We start from the raw sequence: 23,911 nt of genomic DNA on the forward strand, positions 1-23,911 counted from the left end.
CAGATAAAACCAAAGGGACAACCAACGAGTAGGGCCTAATGGAAGAGAATGAAGAAAAAATGGGAAGGATTTTTATGCTCCTCCACAATACAAGAGGGAGGGAGGAATGCACAAAAGAGAATGGAAAGGGGGTTCACAGAAATTACTCCATCACAAATTGGGGCAGAAAAGTTTCAGGGAGGGGGCATATTTCAACAGCAAGAATGGAGACAGAAACCCCCACGATTACAACAGACGGTGTAGTAGTAACCCATAGAGGATTCCATATATTCAATTATACAGAGCAAGAAATTACCCTAGTACATTTCTCCCTTTTTCAGAAATGGTTAAAATGTATTCCAACTAGAAATTTTGACTTGGTGGATTCTTTATTAGAAATTAAATCTTTCACTAGAAAATTAAATTTAGCAATACATTTTAGGAACATGGAAGACAGTGAATTCACCAATGAAGAAAAAATAATGGATAAAAAAGAAAAGTTTATTCAACCTTTCAATCCATCCCATTTTGAACACACTGGAAAAGGTGGTTACTGAAGACATTTATAAACTGTACACTAAGGGCCAGAACAACAACAAACAGACACAGTTTAATTTAAGAAAGAAAAAGATCTTTTTGACCAGTTATGTGGGGACAAGACCTTTTGTTTTATATGATGCATCTGAGTATTCAGGGAAATATTTATGGCATTAAATGATAGCGACATCTATTCCCAAGTGTCAATTAATGAGGTAAATATAGGTTACCAAAGGGCTGACTCCTTTTTGGAGGAACACATACTAGAACAGAGGATTTCCCTAGATACATACAAAGTTTTAAAGGTGACCCATCCAATTATCCCCACCAGCTTCGGTATTCCCAAGGTTCATAAAGATTTAGAGACGCCACCTTTTAAATTAATATTAGCTGCTAGAGGCTCTAAAACCTGCCCAATTGGGATAGTTATACATCAATGGTTAAAACAAGTAATTAGTTCAATAACTCATCTACTTAAAGACTCTTGGGCCTTTTTTGGAAGGCTGAAGAATGATGTCTGGTCTGATGATTTCATTTTTTAACTAATGATGTAGTTAAAAAGAAGTTATGTACTCACCATAACGTTCCATCTGAGTAGTTATACTTCATTCTCTGCAACCTGTGGGTATTCGGATCCATATCGGGTCCGAGCCGGCAACATTTTCCAAGCATCTGCTCCAAGCTCCTCCCCTTACCCATAATCCCTCACATCGAGTTTGCCACTATCCAAACTATCAGCAACTCAATAACAGCACTAACCTAGAACAGATTTGGGGAAAGGAGGGTGGGACGGTTGCAGAAAATTAAGTATAACTACTCAGATAGAACATTATGGTGAGTACATAACCTCTTCATCTGAAGTAGTTAACTTCATTTACCTGCAACCTGTGGGACAAGAGTCCCCAGCTACCAAAAACTCCTGGGAGGCCCTCAGGGAAGGATATTCCTGAGCACCGCAGAGCCAAAGGATGCTCTCCCTCTAGAGATCAAATCCAAGTTATAATGAGAAATAAATGTATGTGACCTTGCCCAGGTCGCTGCTGCACAGATATCATCCAGTGAATCCCTAGACCAAAAAGCAGCAGAAGTTGAAATACATCTGGTAGAATGAGCTTTAACAGGACCAGGCGGGGACAGACGTTTGTACTTATACACTTGCAGTATACGCTGTGTAATCCATATAGCTAAGGAGACCTTGGATATAGCTTTGCCAAAAAAGGGTCTAGAAAAGAACACAAATAACTGGTCAGACTTATGAAAGGGTTTAGTCCTATGTAAATAGAAATGAAGTTGTCTATGTACATTTAGCAAATGCAGTTTATAGTCACCCTTGTTCTGAAAATTTGGAAAGAAAACAGACAGGTTAATCATCTGATTAATATTTGATTCAGAGGCAACTTTCAGTAAGAAGGAAGGGTTCGTGCGGAGCGAAACCCTATCTTTATGAAAGATCAAGTAAGGGCAGACAAGGCTTGGATCTCAGAAACTCTCCTGGCCGAAGTAATGGCCACTAGGAAAGCTGTCTTCCAGGATAAGAATTTCAAATCTACTGACACTGCTGGTTCGAAAGGGGGAGCAACTAATGCCTGCAGAACTAGGGTAAGGTCCCAAGGAGGGACTGAGTCCTTAACCGGAGGGAGTAAAAGAAAGGTGACTTTCAGGAAAAGCTTTACACAGTCTCAAAGAGGCCAGAGCATTCATATTTTCGCCGACATGAAAATTAGAGATAGTCACCAGTTGTACTTTTACAGTGGAAGAACTAGCCCCTTGTTGGAAAATACTTGACAAAAACTCCAACACTGCAGGAACCGGGGCTGTAAAAGGATCTGGGTTCCTCTGAGAAGCCCAAATAGAGAAGCGCTTCCATTTACTGTGATAAACCTTCCTAGTGGAAGCTTTGTGGGATGCCACCAGAATAGTCTTTACTGAAGATGACAGACCAGGAGTCCTAGCAGCCAGGGGAACTGGAGCAACCAAGCCATCAGCTTGAGGCTATCCAAGTCGGGCAGACAGATGCCAGAGGGATGAGACATGAGATCCAGACAAGGATCCAAAATCCGAGGCGGAGTTAGAACATGAGACCAGAGGAAGGGGAACCACACTGGACAAGGTCAAAATGGAGCAATGAGGATCACTTTGCACCCCAGTTGGCAAGCTTTCAGAAGAAACCTCAGAATGAGCGGTAACGGGGGGTAAGCATACAGTAACCCGGGAGGCCAAGCATGGATGAGAGCGTCTCTGGGGGAGTCCCCTGGTGAGGGGATCTGAGCGAAAAACTCGCGGCACTTCGCATTGGAAGGAGATGCGAAGAGATCACAGCAAGGCTGACCCCATGCAAGGAAGATCTCCTCCGCTATATCAATTGCTTCAGAGACCACTCGTATGGCATTAGAATAGCCCGACTAAGTCTGTCCGCTAAAATGTTGGAGTATCCCGGGATGTGCGTTGCAATCAGAAACCGGTTGGTGGTGATTGCCCACTCCCACACTCTCACAGCCTCAAGACAGAGAGGGTAACATCTGGTTCCCCCTTGTTTACTGATGTAACAGACATGTTGTCTGACTGAACTGCAATCGTCCCCGGGGGAAGAACAGTGTGAAAGGCTTGCAACGCTAAAAGCACTGCCCTCATCTCCAGAACAATGATATGCAATCTGGTCTTGGTCTGGGACCATGTGCCTTGGACCATCCTCACCAAATAGTGCCCCCCCACCCAAGCTGGGAGGTGTCCATGGTCACTGTAGCTTGGGTTGTGGGTGCTATGAAGGGTTGCCCTGCCAAGACTTCCGGCGAATGGAGCCACCAGAAAAGAGACATCTTGAAGGCTCTGCTGATTCGAATTGGATCGTCCATGGGGAGGTCTAGCCAAGACCACTGTACTGCCAGGGTCCACTGAAGCACCTGCATGTGAAGGGAAGGATTGAGATTGCTGCGGCCATGGAGCCTAGGGCTCGGGAGAACATCGCTTGCCATTGGCAGCCTGGGCCAAGGATCACTGATACATGGGCCCGTAGGCTCTGGACCCTGTCTAGAGTTCGAAAGACTTTCAATTGTAGAGTGTCCAGCCCTGCCCCTATAAATTCCAAGGTCTGCATCTGGTTCAAGCGGGACTTGGAGATATTGATGGTAATCCCTAGGTTGACTGCAAGATGCGGGAAGGAGTCTCTGGCCATGGAAACAAGACACTTGGTGGCAACAGCGAGGAGCCAATCATCTAGGTAAGGAAACACATGAATTCCCTGAGGCCTCAGGTGAGCCTCTACGACTGCCATAACCTTGGTGAACACCCTTGGGGCTGTGGTGAGATCAAAGGGTAGGGCTCTGAACTGCAAATGATTGGCTCCCAGCCGGAAGCAAAGGAATCTCCTGGAGGTTCTGCAAATTTTGATATGGTAGTAAGCATCCTGGAGGTATATCGAGCACATCCAGTCACATTCTCGGAGGTAAGGTAGAACTGACTGCAAGGTGACCATCCAGAATTTCTGCTTGGCTAGAGTCCAGTTCAGGGTTGACAGGCCCAATATGGGCCTGAGGTCCCCCGTCTTTTTTGGCACTAAAAAGAACCTGGAGTAAACGCCTAATCTGGACTGATCTGGGGGGACTGGTTCGATGGCTCGATTGCGAAGCAGCTTTGAAATTTCTTGCGCTGCAGCCTCCCTTTGAATGGGTGGTAAATCCGGGAGGTGCTTTGGTTTGACAGGTGGGGCAACGAATGGGATGGAGTAACCTCTGGATATTATTTGGAGCACTCAACGGTCTGCCATAATGGACTCCCAAGCCGTTAGGTGCAATGACAATATTCCCCCAACTGTCTCCAGAGTAGGACAGTCAGGTAACCCCTCAGGGTTGCTGCGTGGGTCTGTCCGAGAAGGTCTCCCTAGACCCAAAGTTCCTCGGCTCTCCCTCTGCCTCCAGGGTGGCGTCTGTCTTGTCCCCCTCTACCTCTAGGGGACGAGTTGTCCTGAGAGTCCCGGAAAAATGGAGATTTTCTGAACCACATCTTCTTTTGCCCTCTCTGACTCCTAGAAAAGGATATTTGAGGGCTAGAGAAGCAGACTCCGATGGCAGACCAGGGTGTCACATACTGTCTTCCTGAACAGGGAAGTACCATCAAAGGGAGCACATTTGTGAATAACGCCTTGAAGGGGTCTTCGAATTGACATAGTCTGAGCCAAGCGTGTCGCCTCATAGCTATGCCGGTCTCAGCCGCCCTAGTCACTACTTCTGTGGCATGGGAAAGAAGACGCATGGACGTGCTGCATGCAGATTTGAGTCTTGACATTTTCACTGAGAACAGCCGCTTGTCCTCTGGTGACAAAGCCTCTGGGGGCGACACAGCGAACTCTGTGACTAGGTCTCTCTGAAGTCGTATGACGTGTGCCAAATAATTCAGAGCTCAAACAGAAAATGTCGCTGAAGAAAAACCTCACTTCCCAAATTGATCCACCACCCTAGATTCCTTGTCCGGAGTGTGGACTGAAGAACTTTCCTGTGCCAGTTCTCTCTTGGTGGCAGCTGCAACCACCATAGCATCCACCGGGGATCCCTTGTACCAGGCCTGTCTGTCTGAGCGAGGAGAGAGTATCCTGTCTGGGCGTTGAGGTATTGGCTCTATGGTGTCAGGCTCCTCCATGCCCGCATGGTAATGAGATCCACTAAGGGATCTGCAGGAGGGGACACCCAGGATGTAGATGGGCCCATGCCAAAGACCTCCAGGAATACTGACTCATCCGTCGAGGGTTTTGGGGCTGACCAACCTCCCCTCTGTTGGAGGAACTCCATGATGTCTCCAAAGGAGACATTCTCAGAAGGTAACCTGGGGGAATCCTCACCTTCATCTAAGTCAGTATCTTCTGTGGGGGACTCTGGGGAGTCCATTTGCCTCCTTTTACATGCGTGCTTACGAGGACCTTCTTCAGTGGGACTCTCTGAAGAGGGCTCGTAAGTCATGGGGAGCTCCATGATGGGATCCACCTGGGGGTTCTCTAGCACGGGCTATCCCTGGGACAAGCTGATGGGAGTCATGACCAAATCCACAGGAGCCTGGGCGGAGTCCAAGGCAATGGGCTGGGGTCTCAATCCTTGGGAGAGAACACTCTCCACCACGCCGAACACCGAAGGAGAGAGTACCTCCTTAGCAACCAACGAGGAAGCTTCTCCCCAGTTCCGCAGTGAGTATTGGGGCTGAGGCCGAGGTAGCCGGGGTTCCGAAGGAATGGCTCGGATCCAACAATGTCAAAGCCGAAGGCACCTCTGTTCCCTCAGATCCGACTCCCTGTTCTTGGCCCCGAGAGTTGCCTAGATCTGAACAGGTCTGATCAGAGCAACTCAAGGTAATCGCTGGCGTCGAGGTTGAAGGAAACATCGGCGCCGAACCCCCAGCTCCGAGGATCCTCGGATCCATAACTTCCGAAACCGCAGGTCGAATCGGGGAAGGAGAGACTGGATGGAAGAAGGGCATGGAGGTCCCCTCTCCGGCCGGGGCGGGGCTTGGCAAGACTCCCATTTGGATTTCGGTCCGAATGAACCTCCGCATCACCTTGTCTATATCTAGCTCCAACAGACTCTGAGTCGAACGCGAGGAGGCGACCGTCTCAGAACTGGCTGGTCGGTGCAATGACCTCAAAGAAGGCCTTGGGTCCAAGGGCTCAGTCGGCTCCAGGGAGAACCTCGGGGAGTGGAGCCAAGGAGAGGTAGTTCTAATTACTTTGGTAGCTGGGCTAGGGAAGGGCTCCCACTCTGGAGACCGCTTGTGGTGCCTAACCCCTCTCTTGTCCTTGTCTTTCTTCTTTTCTTTACCTTTAATCCCCACTTCAGTAGGCTTAGTGGGAGGTTGAGTCCCAGCCTGAAGGAGGGGGGGTTGATCAGCTACTGGAGCCGAGATCGAGGTTGCTGTGTCTAAGGCAGAAACTGGCAGAAGGCCCTTGGCTATCAGCTTTGCCTTCCTTTCCTTTAAGGCCCTAGGGTTGAACCCTGCACACACGCTACAAGGTAAGGCAAGATGGGGAACACCCAGACAAATAACACACCGGCCATCAGCCGGTGAAAGCTTGTGGCCACACACTGTGCATTTTTTAAAAGCTGGTTTTGGCTGCTCAGCCAAAACTTAAACCAAAACTATCACAGACACACTAAGGTTGAGTTGGGCCTGCTACTCTACCTTAGTAACTATAACTTTTTTTTTTTTAACAGAAAAAACGACGAACAGCAAAGGGGAGGAAAAGGTTAATTATCGACCACACACACACACACACACACACACACACACACACACACACACACACACACACACACTAAATATACCAGAAAAAACTTCACTTACTACACCCAACTTGGAGCTAAAGAGATCACAATGCATACGCATGAAGCGGCAAACGAGATCTGGGGGAAGGTAGGAGATGCGAGGGATTATGGGTAAGGGGAGGAGCTTGGAGCAGATGCTTGGAAAATGTTGCCGGCTCAGATCTGATATGGATCCAAATACCCACAGGTTGCAGATAAATGAAGTTAACTACTTCAGATCTTAGTTTCAGTAATTCTCAGACAAGAAGGGCTGGAATATTTTCACAGTAATATTAGAAGGCATTCAAATTTTTTTCAAGACAAAATTAGTTTTGACTGTAGAAATGATGGCCTTAGTGTTAGACTACAATTATACCTTTTCTGAAACAGAATTATATAAACAGGAGAAAGGGTTGGTGGTGGGGGGCTTCTTGTGTCCCCATATATGCCAATCTTATGTCAGAATGGAAAACAAAAATGTTTTTGAATTTTTTTTATTTGAATATTTTTTTTTGTTTGTTTTTTAACCATTTTGGATATTAATAAATTTAGTTAAGAAGCTGAAAGTGTTGGGTGTTCCATTGGAGGTCACTAGTTTCTTTTGTGTGTGGTTATTAGTTGACTTTGTGCTTTTTATATTTTTTAAGTTTTTAAAGTCTAGCAACTAACTCATTACACTCCCTAAACATATTCACAGTTACCCATTTCTTCTCCAGCATACCTCCAACATTTGCCATCTAACTGAGAAGTTCTTTGAGGTCTGCTTGGGGTATAACGATACCTATGTAAACACTTCCAAGCAAAAATCTTTTCCAGATATGGCTCCATATTAGGGATTCATACATATGTCATCCCATAGTTTCTATGTGAAATGCTTATTCAAATCTCTCTTCCCAATCTTTTCTAACCTCCTCTGATTGATTCCTAGAGTTACCATGCAATATTTTATATGCCCTACTAATTATCCTTTTTTAACAGTAGATTATTTTCTACATTTGACTAAAAACTCTACCAAAGCAGGTCTTTCAGTTAGCATTCCTGATCCCGTTTCCCTTCACCTACACACTGATGTCCGTCCCTGACAGGGAAGGCAGACTCTAGCCTGCAGTCCAAATCTTCTTATTCTCTTCCCATTCTATAACCTCTCCCTCTCTAGTTATTTGCTCCCAATGGATCCCCTGCAAGTTTCTTTCAATGAATTCCAGAACCCTCTTGCCTATTCTCGGTGTCCATAATTGCAATCATCATCATCAGAATCTCCTTTCTCCATTCTCATGTTGCCTTGGTTCTTGAAATACGTTCTGTTACTTTATGAATACACTGTTCTGCATGGCTTTTGTTAAGGATCTGCATCCAAAATTCCAGCCTCTCCTTATTTTTATCTCCTTTGGAATATGCAAGGGTCAATCTTCTGTCCCTTCTGTGTACCATGGAATCAGCTTCACCATCATCCCTTTCCACTTTGAATTATAGCTTTTTGCGCTTGTGTTATGTATTATCTGATGGGTTTATGATTAATGGTCAAATGTAAAAAACATCAAACGGCTAACCATCAAAATCAATCCATCGAAGGTTCACTTCAGCAAAATTGTGAGATGGGGAAAGTAAGTAGTTGCCCAACATTTCCCCATCTCACACACTGCAGTATTTCAAACCCTTTTCACCACTGTAGTGTAATCTCAGAGTTGGTATATATAGTTGGGGGGGGGGTCGAAATAGTGCAGTGTGTGTGAGATGGGGAAATGTTTGGCAACTACTTACTTTCCCTGTCTCACAATTTCACTGAAGTGAACGTTTGATGGAGTAATTTCAATGGTTATCTGTTCAACGTTTTTTTTTTTTTTTTTTTTTTACATTCGACAATTAACCATAGACCCATATATGATCCTTAACTGTGTAGCTCTAAAATATCCTTTTAAAATCAGGTCACCCTAAACCACATTGTTCTACTGGACTTATTCCACTTGATCTTTACCCCGCCCCCTACCAGATAAAATCCTTCATCTCTCTATTACTGCCTACAGCTTCTCCTCAGGTTGATAAGAATATGCCTGACCTGTACATAAAATTAAATGGACTAAAAACATTTTCACTGCTTGTAGCTTATCGTCTATATCCATCAACACCAGCTTATCTTTTGTTTAGTCTCATCCCAGATAACCTTAGCTGCCACAACTGAATCCTTTCTAACCCATACTCCTAAATACTTCATTGCTAAACCAATTCATGTGTGGGTACAGTTTACAACTAGAGCGTTTGTTTGTCTTCATTAATATTATATCCAGAAAAAGATTAACTTGAAACTGTCTCAGAATGTTCAACACTGAGATGTCCTTTTCTGGCTTTATCAGGTAAACATACTATCTTCTGCAAACAAAGCCATCTTTTCTTGATTACCACACCAATTATATCCTTGAATTTCTGAGTCCCATACTAAGAAGTGTCTTTGATGTTAAATCGTACAAATTCTATAGGAAAGATTTCAGACTGGCAGCAATGGGCATCTTAAAATAAAAGCCAAATTAGTTTCACTTGAGGAAGTATGCCACATTCACACTGCCTAGACGGGAATTTCAGATTTACCTGCAAGCAATCACCAGTGCATATCTCATTTACCAGTGTCAAAGTAATGCAGTTTTTAAACATACGTAGTGGCAGTAATTCCCAATTTCCTCTACTACAAGAAAATAAAACCATCTATGGAAGCACTCTTAACAGTGCCTCTCTCTCTCTCCGCAGTTAAAGATGCAAAGACCACTGACCTGGTGACAAGCATTCTTGTATAAGTGGTCAACCAACAGCCAGATCTCCTTTGGAATTTGCAAGGGTCGATCTTCTGTCCCTTCTGTGTCCCATGGACTCAGCTTCTTCAAGGATTTCTCCTGCTAAACAAACAGATGACAATGTCATGTTGCACACTGCTTAAGAAATTGGTAACTATATTCTTTAATATGTATATTTTAGAGCTTCTTGCTGGCCTGCCTCCAGGGCTACCCTATCTCAGTTGACCATAAAAGTACAGAATTTTGGAAATGATTAATAACCCAACAAGCCCTCCTTTACTGAAGGCTTCCAAGGACAGCCGCCCCCCAAAGTATCATAAATATGATAAGAAGACCTAAACTGGCAATAAGTTAAAATAAATATCAGCTTCCTTCCTGCGGGTTCTTACCACAAGAGAGAAGACACACTATGATTTCCCTACTGCTCTGAGTCAAAGTGCACACTTTGATAGGAACACTTCTGTGACAGTCAACAAATTCTCAGGCTGCTGACAGAGGGCAAGGTGGAAACCTCTCAAACTGCAGGAAGACAATGTGGAAATGTCACAAACTGCAGGAAGACAATGTGGAAACCTCATAAACTGCAGAAAGATAAAGCTATTAAGGGATGCCCCACCATTCTTAATCCAGCAAGCCACCTACTGCAAAAAGATAACTCAGGCTTAGAATGTGCTGCCTTCCAGTTCATTCTTAACCTTGATAATTGTTTGATCACTTTAATATTAATTATATTGCATAATATGTATTTGCTTGTATTTTCCTGCCTTTGGAATATGTTACTGTCACTATTCAGTTTGCATATTCAACATATGCCCAAGCTGTGGCTGAAAAGCCACCCGATTAGCAAAGGAATAATCATGTAAACAGATTCAAAAAATGGGTCAAAAGAGAAAACCAATTACTTTCCTTTCAGGTCATACAAACAATGATTCTAAATTATGTAGTGCCTACAAGGAGCATCAGACAATAATGTTAGGTATGCAGGGTAAAGTACAGCTGTGTCGGTATACTGACTATATCAATAAATCGTAGCACATACATTGTGGGAGGACCCTATCTAAGCAGCAGTGGTGAACACCTATGTCACTTCAAAGTAGTAAATTCCTTATAAAAAAATGTACCACTGGCACAAAATTATGATATATAAACAACTGTGAAGAAATAATATAACAATATTCAGTAAGACCATATTTGCTGAATTAAGTATATTACAGATCTTGTGACTGGTACAATGTGGGGATGGAGGCAGAGTATTCACTGAAGTAAGTACATTATGGTTCTTGTGACTGGTAAAATGTGAGGATGGAGGCAGAGTATTCACTGAAGTAAGTATATTACGGTTCCTGTGACTGGTAAAATGTGGGGATGGAGGCAGAGTATTCACTGAAGTAAGTATATTACTGTTCTTGTGACTGGTAAAATGTGGGGATGGAGGCAGAGTATTCACTGAAGTAAGTACATTAAGGTTCTTGTGACTGGTAAAATGTGAGGATGGAGGCAGAGTATTCACTGAAGTAAGTATATTACGGTTCCTGTGACTGGTAAAATGTGGGGATGGAGGCAGAGTATTCTAGTAGGTAGTATATACATTATTTGACTGGTAAAATGTGGGGATGGAGGCAGAGTATTCACACAGGTAAGTATATTATAGTTCTTGTGACACATGGAGGTAGAATACGTCTACAGCTACAGTGACCTTTTTCAAACATAGACTGTTATGGAGCTTATGCTCTCAAAAACTGAACTATATTACTACAGAGGGGGGCTACTATACCAGTCTATAAAATCTGTTTAGAACTGCAAGTATGTAAGTAACCACTGGGTGATGGTCTGTGACAAAGCCTGTCATGTCTCTAGAGTGACTTTCTTGTTCGTAATATATAGTAAATGCATGGACAGTGGTTCAAGATGCAGCCTGAAGTATTTCAAGAGTGCAGACTATGCCTACTCAAAACAGGCCTTGCAGTATCTTCTACTTATCATAAAAGGAAAAACACTGTGGATCAGCTATTTCATTACGGGGACAAGGTGTTAGTCCGATTAAGCAGACCTGTGGTTTAGACAGACATAGCCCTAATTATGTTGTAGAATAAAACATGGCTTAGGTAGTGTCTTTGGCACCTGTAGGTATTGGAAGGGGAAGATGGGAGTGACTGGCTGCTCCCAGTTCATCCATCCTGGGGGGGCAGCTCTGCCTCATCATATGCGTGACACCCAGGGGGAGCACCAGTGAGTCTTGGAAAATTCAGCATGTGGGAGCTTTAAGGAGGCAGCATAGGGGGGAGGCATTCTGATGGAGAGAAGGTAGGCCACACCACAGGAGAAGCACAGCTGACCTGCACAAAGACACCTGCTCTGACTGTGAGCTGATGAGCTCATGGGAATTCCCATGCAGGATTGAATAGGCGGGAGGACTGTCACCTACCTGTGACCCACTGGCTCCCATGACCATGAACAAACAGGCTGACTGGATACAGGTGCAGGAGCCAATGGTCTCGGACCTGTGGAGATGCAAATTCTGAAAGTATGAGTTCTTTTAGAACGTAACTATGTGTAGTACACAGTGTGTAATACATTTTCTCTAGCATTCTGCTAATGTTTTTTTTTTTCAATAAACATCTTTATGAAATTATCACACGACATAGGCAATTTTACATTTATATAAATGAAAAACAAACACTGACACCACTTTCGTTGCAAGCATTATACATCACTTACAATCTATCCAGTCATTGCCAGTTATGTTAATACACTCACTCAATGGCTCACTCAAATCCTGCCTCTTAAACCTCATTCCTTCTCTACATATAATGTTCCCACAATTCCCATTTTTCCTATGTAGTTTGCTCCATCCTTTTTCTAAAGATCCCAATTCCAGTTGTTTTATCTCTGTTACGGTATTCACTACTTCTAGTAAAGTTGGTCTAAACTGATTTCCATTTTCTAGTAATTTCTTTGGCAGCCACCATAATTAGACTCAGCAAGGCTTTACTATGTCTAGGCAATTCCGATTCTGTATCATAGCTTAAAAAATCATATCCCCAATCAATCCAATCCACTCGCCCAGCATCTCAGACAGAGTGGTCTGCAGGGAGTTAGTATATATAGTTGGGAGGCACAGCCCCCCACCTACTTTTGGTTTTATAGTGTTAATTTTCAGTGAAATGAGATTCCTAACTATAATAGTGAAGTAGGTGGGGGGGCTGTGCCCCCCACCCCCCTAACTATATATACTAACTCCAGGGTCGCACTACAATGGGGAGAAGGGCATACACATTTTCTTTGGCCTACACTACTTACTTTCAGTGAAATGAGTTTCAGCGAAATGCTTCCAGTGAATCAACATAGATCTATTTTTTATATATCTATATATATATATATATATATATATATATATATATATATCTACATATATATATATATATATATATATATATATATATATATATATACATATATATATATATCTACATATATATATATATATATATATATATATATATGGGATCGGTACTGATCCCTGAAGGAACTTTTGACCGAGGCACAAACAGCTGGGCATACTTCCGCGACAGTGCTTTTTACCAAAAAAAGCATTTTTGTGGAAGTATGCCTGCAGCTAAAGGGAGTTGTGGGGAATGACTGCTGCAGAGATCGTATTACAGCGGATAAGGAATATTCCCTTTTCCTCACTGTACTGCGATCTCGGAGGAGAATATTAAAGTAGGGGGGTGTGGGGTACAGCCCCCACATGGGGTCCAGGGGGCTTGCCCCCGCATAAAAGCACATTTATTGTTTTTAAGATTCTTTTAACAAAAGCACTTTTTTTGGAGAAAGCGCTAAAGTGTGTTCGGTGATTAGATTTGGACTATTGAACTTTCGCTCAATAGTCCTAGATCTATATATATATATATATATATATATATATATATATATATATATATATATATATATATATACATATATATATATATATATATATATATATATATATACATATATTTACCTATCTACCTATATATATCTATATCTATACATCTCTCTCTCTCTCTCTCTATATATATATATATATATATATATATATATATATATATATATATATATACATATATCTATCTATCTATATATATATATATATATATATATATACACATGTATGGGTTACCTTCATTTGACTGTCAGTTCATTTGACTGACAAACATTTGACCCAGACCAAATGACTGAAACTTCATTTGACTGACACTTCATTTGACTGACCATTAGTACTGGCAGTGTGTAGAGCACTGTAAAGCAAGTAAAAGGAATATGTCCTTTTCCCCACTGTAGTGCAACCATGGATTTAATATATATAGTTAGTGTGTGTGGGTGAGGAGCCCCCACTTAGTTTGATTTTATATTCTCTGCTTCTGGTTTTACATTGTTTAGTAAAACCAATGTAGGTGAGGGGGGCTGTGCCCCCCACTCTCCCCTAACTGTATATACTAACTCCAGGGTCACACTACAGTGGGGAAAAGGAAATACTCCTTTTACTTGCCTGCCAGTACTGTCAGTCAAATGAAGTGTCAGTCATTTGGTCTGGGTCAGATGTTTGTCAGTCAAATGAACTGTCAGTCAAATGAAGGTAACCCATACATTTCCATAACCAGAGGCTCAAAGAAACCCGGGAACTGCAGTTCACAAAAATAATTCTATCCAGGTCTTCTAGAGTGTCAGGAAGGGGGATGGCAGGGTAGAAAGGTGAATAGGAATAAAAGAAGACAACACAGATACCACGTTATGGTAAGTACGTAACTAATAAATCTGATGTTGTCTCTTTCACTCCTCCTCACGTATGGGTAGAGTCCACAGCTATGCAACTGCTGGATGGTCTCAAGGAAGGATATGCCAGAGCACTGCTGAACCGAATAAAGCCCTGCTCCGGGAAACAAGAGCCAATTTATAATGTGATACACACGAGTGAGCCACAGATCAAGTGACTGCAGCACAGACATCATCTAAAGAAGCCCTGGAAGAAAAAGGCAGATGAGGTGGACACAGACCTGGTGGACTGGGCCTTAGGAGGACGAGATAGCTGCAATCCATTTGTATTATAAATGAAAGTGATAAGTGACCCCAAAAAAATTTTTTTTTCTTTTTTTTGGGTTTCTAGGCAATTCCGATTCTGTATCATAGCTTAAAAAATCATATCCCCAATCAATCCAATCCACTCGCCCAGCATCTCAGACAGAGTGGTCTGCAGGGAGTTAGTATATATAGTTGGGAGGCACAGCCCCCCACCTACTTTTGGTTTTATAGTGTTAATTTTCAGTGAAATGAGATTCTTAACTATAATAGTGAAGTAGGTGGGGGGGCTGTGCCCCCCACCCCCCTAACTATATATACTAATTCCAGGGTCGCACTACAATGGGGAGAAGGGCATACACATTTTCTTTGGCCTACACTACTTACTTTCAGTGAAATGAGTTTCAGCGAAATGCTTCCAGTGAATCAACATTCAAATTGATTCAAATGCCATGGAACAGCTAGTCACTGTTCCCACGAGAGGAGAAAATATACTAGATCTCATTATCACAAACATGGGGACAAAATGCTCCACACCGGAAGTATATCCCTCATTGGTGAGATCTGATCATAAACTAATCTCACTGGAAATCCACATCCCGCCCCCACCCCAAACAAAAGACCACAGTGAAGAACTTCTAAAGCAAACTTCACACTACTCAAGACTGGTGTGGTATCCTTCAAGGCCCCTGAGCCAGTGGAAACCACAACCCAAGCTGCGGAAGCCCTTACAAATGCCTTCTATGAACACCTCCAGGACTGCATGGATCAGGCAATCCCAAATAAAACCAAGACTCTTTCCACAAAGGGCAAACGTCCAGTCTGGTGGACCCCAGCCATTAACAAACTTTACAATAAGAGGAGAAAGCTATTACATGATAGAACAAAATCCATAAAAGGGAAGTCACCCCTGATCATTATTAGTAAAAAATACGAGCACTCAAAATCAACTAAGGCCAATTTTGAGAGAAAAATTGCCATGGATTCAAAGGACAATCATAAGGACTTTTTCAGCTATGTTAGGAACCTGGGTGGAAACTCCCAGATATGCTCAGAATTAGTCCAAAATGATACAAAAATCACTGAACCCACAGACATTGCCAACATACTGGCAGACAGGTTCAGTGCAAACTTCACCCCCCCCCCCCAAAGGAGAGATAACTATCCCAGCGGAGTGTAGCCTCCCAGACATCTCAAATGCGCAGGTGAAAGCTGCTCTCTCTAAAGCTAAAAACACAGCATCAATGGGACCAGATGGTGTCCCCGGCTGTGTGCTACACGAGCTAAATGAGGAATTAAACCCGCACATAAGGCAGCTGTTTAATCTCAGCCTTACCACAGGATACGTGCCCAAGGAGTGGCGTACGGCAACTGTGGTCCCACTCCACAAAGGCGGTGCCTCTATGGACCCTGGTAATTACCGCCCCATAAGCTTAACAAGTCTAGTCTGCAAAGCTATGGAGAGGATCATAATGGAGCTCATAAACAAAGATGCAGACATTGGACCCGACCCAGTTTAGCTTCGTCAAGGGAAGATCATGCCTTTTGAACTTGGTCGACTTCTTCGAAACAGTCACCAAGGCCATTGATGAGGGAAAGGCAGTCCATACAGCCTACCTTGACCTTGCAAAGGCTTTCGACACAATACCCCACTCGGGTATTGTAGCAAAACTTACCAGCTTAAATGTAAACCCATATGTCACAAGATGGGTTGCAAACTGGCTTAAGGACAGAACCCACAGGGTTAGAGTTGCTGGCGCTATGTCAGACTCCAAGCCGGTCACAAGTGGTGTCCCACAGGGCTCGGTCCTTGGCCCCCTATTGTTCGGCATCTACTTCTCAGAAGTACAGGCCAACATGGGAGGACTTTGGCTGACAAAGTTTGCAGACGACTGCAAACTGGGCGCCATAGTGGAAAGTGCATCGGACACGGATATCCTTCAGAAGGGACTCACGGAAACAGATAGCTGGTGCCAGAGCCATAGAGTGAAGTTAAACACCAAAAAATGTATAGTCATACCCTTCGGGAAAAACAAGGTAACCCCAAGCTACCATATAGGTGGCAATCCACTAAGCACAGAAGAGGTTATCAGGGACCTGGGGACCCAGGTTGACAGTGGCCTTTCTTTTGACACTCACGTTGCTAAAGTGGTTAGAAAGACCTTCTACATTGCCCACCTGATCATGAAGGGATTCACATCCAGATCTAGTGAGGTAATTGTTCCCCTGTACTCTTCACTTATCAGACCAATGATCGAGTACAATGCCCCATTCGGGATGTATCTCACCCGACATCTGCAGCAATTGGAGAGACACCAAAAGGATAAAGGGACTCCAAAATCTGTCATATGCTGCCAGATTGAAGAAACTCCAGCTCTATTCAGTCGCATGCCGTCTGCTCAGAGGTGACATGTGCCTGACATACAAGGCCATGTCCAACCCGAATTAATGGACATGCTCCACCTCAAAAAATCCAAATCCACCAAAACCACTAGAGCAAGCGACTTAAACCTTAGCACGGATATAAATAGGACGTGCTGGAGGGATAGATTTATCACTCAGAGACTCCCTATGCTGTGGAATAAAATCCCGGTCCATGTGAGGCAGAGCACCTCGCTGGCTCTGTTCAAGAGAAATCTTGACCTGTGGATGGGAGATCATAGGTTTACCCCGGGAATCATCTCTGTCACTGCTGGACAGAGGCACAACAAACTAATGGGCACAGTATTTTTTCATATAAGGGGTGGCGTAAGCCACAAAAATTTGGGCTAGGCTTATAAATGCCTTAGGGAAGATAGCCTAGTATAAACCTATGAACCTATGAACATAGATCTATTTTTTATATAGTATAAACCTATGAACCTATGAACATAGATCTATTTTTATATATATATATATATATATATCTCTATATATATATATATATATCTATATATATATATATATATATATATATATATATATATATATATCTATATATATATATGTGTATATATATATATATATATATATATATGTATATATCTATATATATATATATATATATATATATATATATATATGGGATCGGTACTGATCCCTGAAGGAACTTTTGACCGAGGCACAAACAGCTGGGCATACTTCCGCGAAAGTGCTTTTTACCAAAAAAAGCACTTTTGCGGAAGTATGCCTGCAGCTAAAGGGAGTTGTGGGGGAATGACTGCTGCAGAGATCGTACTACAGCACGGATAAGGGAATATTCCCTTTTCCTCACTGTACTGCGATCTCGGAGTGAGAATATTAAAGTAGGGGGGTGTGGGGGGTACAGCCCCCCACATGGGGGGGTCCAGGGGGATTGCCCCCCTGCATAAAAGTACATTTATTGTTTTTTTTTTAACGCACTTTAACAAAAGCACTTTTTTTGGAGTAAGCGCTTTCGTTAAAGTGTGTTCGGTGATTGTGGATTTGGACTATTGAACTTTCGTTCAATAGTCCTAGATCCATATATATATATATATATATATATATATATATATATATATATATATATATACATACATATATTTACCTATCTACCTATATATATCTATATCTAGATCTCTCTCTCTCTCTCTACATATATATATATATATATATATATATATATATACATATATATATATATATATCTATCTATATATATATATATATATATATATATATACCTTCATTTGACTGTCAGTTCATTTGACTGACAAACATCTGACCCAGACCAAATGACTGAAACTTCATTTGACTGACACTTCATTTGACTGACCATTAGTACTGGCAGTGTGTAGAGCACTGTAAAGCAAGTAAAAGGAATATGTCCTTTTCCCCACTGTAGTGTGACCATGGATTTAATATATATAGTTAGCGTGTGTGTGTGTGTGTGTGTGTGTGTGTGTGTGGGTGGGTGGGGGGTGTAGCCCCCCCCCCACTTAGTTTGATTTTATATTCTCTGCTTCTGGTTTTATATTGTTTAGTAAAACCAATGTAGGTGAGGGGGGGATGTGCCCCCCACTCTCCCCTAACTGTATATATTAACTCCAGGGTCACACTACAGTGGGGAAAAGGAAATACTCCTTTTACTTGCCTTACAGTACTCTACACACTGCCAGTACTGTCAGTCAAATGAAGTGTCAGTCATTTGGTCTGGGTCAGATGTTTGTCAGTCAAATGAACTGTCAGTCAAATGAAGGTAACCCATACATTTCCATAACCAGAGGCTCAAAGAAACCCAGGAACTGCAGTTCACAAAAATAATTCTATCCAGGTCTTCTAGAGTGTCAGGAAGGGAGATGGCAGGGTAGAAAGGTGAATAGGAATAAAAGAAGACAACACAGATACCACGTTATGGTAAGTACGTAACTAATAAATCTGATGTTGTCTCTTTCACTCCTCCTCACGTATGAGTAGAGTCCACAGCTATGCAACTGCTGGATGGTCTCAAGGAAGGATATGCCAGAGCACTGCTGAACCGAATGAAGCCCTGCTCTGGGAAACAAGAGCCAATTTATAATGTGATACACACGAGTGAGCCACAGATCAAGTGGCTGCAGCACAGACATCATCTAAAGAAGCCCTGGAAGAAAAAGGCAGATGAGGTGGACACAGACCTGGTGGACTGGGCCTTAGGAGGACGAGATAGCTGCAATCCATTTGTATTATAAATGAAAGTGATACAGTCTAGAAGGAAACAAATAAATGGTGTGATTATGGTGTGAGTTTCGAAAGGACTTAGTCCTGTGCAAGTAAAAACTTAACTGTCTATGAACATCTAACGAATGAATGCTCGTTCTCTGAGAAATTAGGAAAAGACTAGTAGTTGGAAAGTCTGGTTAAGACTGGCCTCAGTAGTTACCTTTGGGCATAAAGAAAGGGTTTGTACGAAGGGACACTCTATCCTGGTGGAAAATTATTTAAGGCGGCTTAGAAGATAAGGCCTGAATTTCAGATATTCTCTTAGCTGAGGTAATGGCAATGAGAAGAACTGTTTTCCATGAAAGAAACTTTAGGTCACGCCAACTGATTCAAAAGGTTTTTGAGTTAAGCACTGCAAAACCATGGTGAGATCCCATGGTGGAGATGGATCCTTTACAGAGGCCTGAGGAGAAAGACCCCTTTCAAGAAGGCCTTCCATAATTTGGAAGCTGAAGGCCAGTTGAGAATGCTGCCACAATGAAAATTAGAGACAGCTGCTAACTGGGGTTTGATGGTGGAGAAGCTAGCTCCTTTTTGAAAAGAAATGCCAGGAAACGCACAATATCAGCAACAGATGTCGACAAAGGGTCAATGTTTTCTTTGGAAGCCTAGAAGGCAATCTCTTCCATTTGCTACCAAAAAACATCTTAGTAGCCGTTTTCTGTGATGCTAAAATAATATCTCAGACTAGGAAAGCAAGCCTAGACCTTCAAATGATCACTGGAAGTGGAGAAACCAAGCTGTCAATTTCAGGGACATCAGCTTGGGGTGATAACCCTCTACGGGGGATAAAGGAGATCCTGTTTGGGTTCCAGAATCCATGAAGGATACACCAGGAGAGACCACAGGAAGGGGAACCAAATCTGATGAGGCCACAAAGGGGTAATGAGGATTACCAATGAACTCAGATGCTTTGCTTTCTGGAGAAATGTTGGAATCAGTGGTAATGGGGATAAGCACAGAGGAGACTGGGGGGCCAATCATGACCTAGAGCATCCCTTGTGGATTCCCCAGTAGGGGGGGGAATCAGAGCAAAGTAGTTGCTGCACTTGTTGTTCTGGGCGGAAGCAAATAGGTTGCAGCAAGGTTGGCCCCAAAGGCACAAGATCAAGTCCACTACTGATCGAGGGACCACTTGTAAAGGGCCAGAATGGACCTGCTGAGCTTGTCTGCCAGGATGCTGGATTTCCCTGGTATGTGTGTTGCAAGCAGAAAACTGTCCTAAGACATCGCCCATTCCCAAACCCTCATGGCATCTCTCCATAGTGGGTAAGAACAGGTGTCTCCTTGTTTGTTGACATACCACACCACTGACATGTTGTCTGTGTGAATTGCAATTGTTCTTAGAAGAAGAACATCCTGAAAGGCTTGCTATGTGAGAAGGACAGCTCTCATCTCCAGAACATTAATATGCAATCTGGTATCTATGTGTATCCACGTGCTTTGGAACATTTTCCCCTTTTAATTCCTCCCCACCCCAACTGGGAAGCACCCATGGTCACTGTGGAGGGAGGGGGTTGGGAGAAGGAAACGCCTGCCTAATGTCACCTCATCCAGTAAATGCCACCATTGAAGATGCCTTCTGCAAACTGGAGTCAGACTGATAGGTACAGACAGAGGCTAGTAGAGTATAGACCACTAAGCAGCCAGAGTCTACTGAAGGACTTGTATAAAATATCCTGCAAGAGGAACTACTGGGATGGCAGCCACCACAGATCCTAGAGCTTGAAGAATTAGCCTTGCTGGAACAAAAGCTAGATTCAACACTGTTCGGACATGATCGCTCAATGTTAGAACGTGATGAGGGGGAAGAGTGGCAATCTAAATGACTTGTGTCCAAGCTAGCGCCAATGAACTCTAAAGTCTGCACAGGGGAAAGATTAGACTTTGCCAAAATTATACTACTCCTCAGAAGATTGGCAAGATCGAAGAAGTAATACCTAGCCTGTATTAGTCGATGCCTAGTTGGGTTGTAAAGAGTCAGTCATCCAGGTAAGGGAGCACCCAGAATCACTGCAGTCCGAGGTGACCTGCGACTACTGCCATGCATTTGGTAAACACCCTGGAAGCTGTGGTGAGTCCAAAGGGCACAGCCCTGAATTGAAAATGACCGCCTCCCAGCCAGAACTGCAGATGACTCCTGGAGCATCTGTCTATTTTGGTGTGATAGTATGCATCCTTTAAGTCCACATCACATCCAATCGTCCTTCCTCAGCAGTGGAAGAATGGACTGAACTGTCACCATTCAGAACATTGCTTTCTTTACGGCTAGTTTAATTTGCTTAGATCCAGAATGGATCACAGGTCCCCAGTTTTCTTTGGCACTAAAAAGAACCAAGAGTAAGTTCCGAATCCTCTTTGTGAGGTCAGGACTATAGATCAGAGCATGTGTACGAACCTTTAAGAAGCATTTCCAGATGTAACGTGCATATAAATACTGAGCACATGCAGGCAGCAGTGCCATTTTGAGAGAAAAGCCAGAATGTTAACATGTACAAGTGTGGTAGTCAGTCTGTTTGCAAGTTTATTTAAGTTTAAGTCACAAAGCCTCATTCTAATATGTTTGTGTGTAATAAAGCAGCTTGAACAGAACCCATGAATGTTTGTCTATTTTACCCTGACTAGACGATTGTCATGGTGTCAGAACCAGGATTAAGACAGCAACTTCTTTAAGCCACGAGGTGTAGAGTTGAAGAGAAGGCAGACTAAACAGGTTGAGTGGAACGTAGCACAGACAAAAAAAGGGGCAGACACGAGCTAAAGGTAATGAAAACTGCACAAATGATTCATTTGGTACAGAAAATGAAAAGGCACATTTATAAGGCACAAATCGCATTATTAATCAAATGAGTAGCACAAAATGTATTAAGCAAATGGAAGGCACAAACGGCATTATTAATTAAACAAAATGTTCGAAACCACGATATTTGATAAAACTAGTCGAAATATTCAGACGGGGCTCAGAATTACCTTTGGTTTGCATAACGAGCATGTTTAAAGTAAAACGAGCACAAGAAAAGTATAATGAGTGATAAGAGGATAAACAGGCACAGGAAAAGTTTAATGAGCAGGATAAGAGATTATACAGGCACAAGAAAAGTACAATGAGCAGGATAAGAGATTAAACAGGCACAAGAAAAGTATAATGAGCATGATAAGAGATTATACAGGCACAAGAAAAGTATAATGAGCATGATAAGAGATTAAAAGAGCATAACTAGTACAATAAAAAGGGCAAAATAAGCTTAAAGAGCAAGGCAATGGCATGTTTTTTAGTAAAAGGTCATGTTTGGGCACAAACTACTATTTTGCATTAACTAAAGCCATTTAAAGCATAACTAGAGCTGTTCGAAGTGTCTCAGAGTGTGCAAAGTGTTTGCAGAGTGCAAGCTTTATTATGGTGCAATTATTTCAAATAATTTGTTATGTGAAAGTAGAGTTATACTGCAAAGTAAAGTACAGCCATTTTAAATTTATTCTCAGAAAGCTGCCTTTTCAGATTGCTTTTTACATTGTACAGAGTTATTTCACAAGATACAGCCATTTTTGAAAGATACTTGTGCTGTGTACAGTTTATTTGCAAAGTGCATTCATCTCAAACTGTTTTACTCTGAGCTTCTGCTGTGTACAGTTTATTCACAAAATACAGTCATTTCAAAGTATTTCTTACAGTGATAAAGAGTGGTTTCATAAAGTACAGTGATTTCAGAGTGTTCTTGTGCTATGGAGACTTGTTTGGCAAAGTGCAGTTGTTTCAGAGTTTGTTGTGCTATTGGATATAATTACAAGTACTGGCATAAAGTTCTAGCATATATAATTATTTGTGTGTGCATATTTGTACATAATTTCAAGCACCTTCACTACTGTGTGTTGATATGGCAGAGGCATTTCGCAGACAAAGTCCACTTGTGTTTAAAAATAATATAGCATAAAACTGGGGAGTATTAGATCAGGAATACAATATTTTCATACAAGCAGCTTTTTCTGACAAAGATGTACATACAACAGCATTCATTCTGCTTAATTTAGCTGGGTCAAAAGCTAGTGAAAGAGAGCATTCATTTGTGTATATGCAGAAGAGGGGGCAAACCATCATATTGTGGTACCAGTTGAATCAAGGGAGGACCCTGAGTGCTTAAAACATAAATTTAGAGAAATGTGCAACACCCAGGCAAATGTTACATTAGAGAGGCACGTATTTTATACAAGAGACCAAAAGCCAGGTGAAACTTTTGCAGCTTATATCACTGACTTGAGAAACAAAGCTAAAACTTGCAGATATGGTGACTTGAAATATGATTTAATCAAGGACAGGCTTGTATGTTTGTTAATAGTGCTGCTGAGAGAAAAATGTTGCTTTGTAATGGTGATTTAACATTAAGCAAAGCCATAGAGATTTGTCAAATCCATGAGCTCAAAGAAAGGCACACAAGTATACTTGCAAGTGATAAGAGCATGCTTTCAGCATCCTCTAGATCAAATGTAGACAGTATGCAACATGTGGCAAGCAGAAAAGTACAGTTTTGTACCTACCATAAATGTAGATGTTCGAGTGTACACCCTGCTGCAGTC

The 23,911-nt window shown here is 42.4% G+C and overlaps 1 protein-coding gene across 1 annotated transcript in view; it reads right to left on the bottom strand.

Annotated features, from left to right (window-relative positions):
- The window catches only part of OCRL (OCRL inositol polyphosphate-5-phosphatase), a 2,544,778-nt gene that overhangs the window by 746,890 nt on the left and 1,773,977 nt on the right, over positions 1–23,911 (bottom strand). Inside the window, exon 20 of the mRNA XM_044057236.1 lies at positions 9,560–9,682. Coding sequence (XP_043913171.1) covers positions 9,560–9,682 — 123 coding nt within the window. The remainder of the gene's footprint in view (positions 1–9,559; positions 9,683–23,911) is intronic.

This window comes from Protopterus annectens, chromosome 15.part0, assembly GCF_019279795.1.
Source record: "Protopterus annectens isolate FY-2018-M chromosome 15.part0, PAN1.0, whole genome shotgun sequence".
Taxonomy (NCBI): domain Eukaryota; kingdom Metazoa; phylum Chordata; order Ceratodontiformes; family Protopteridae; genus Protopterus; species Protopterus annectens.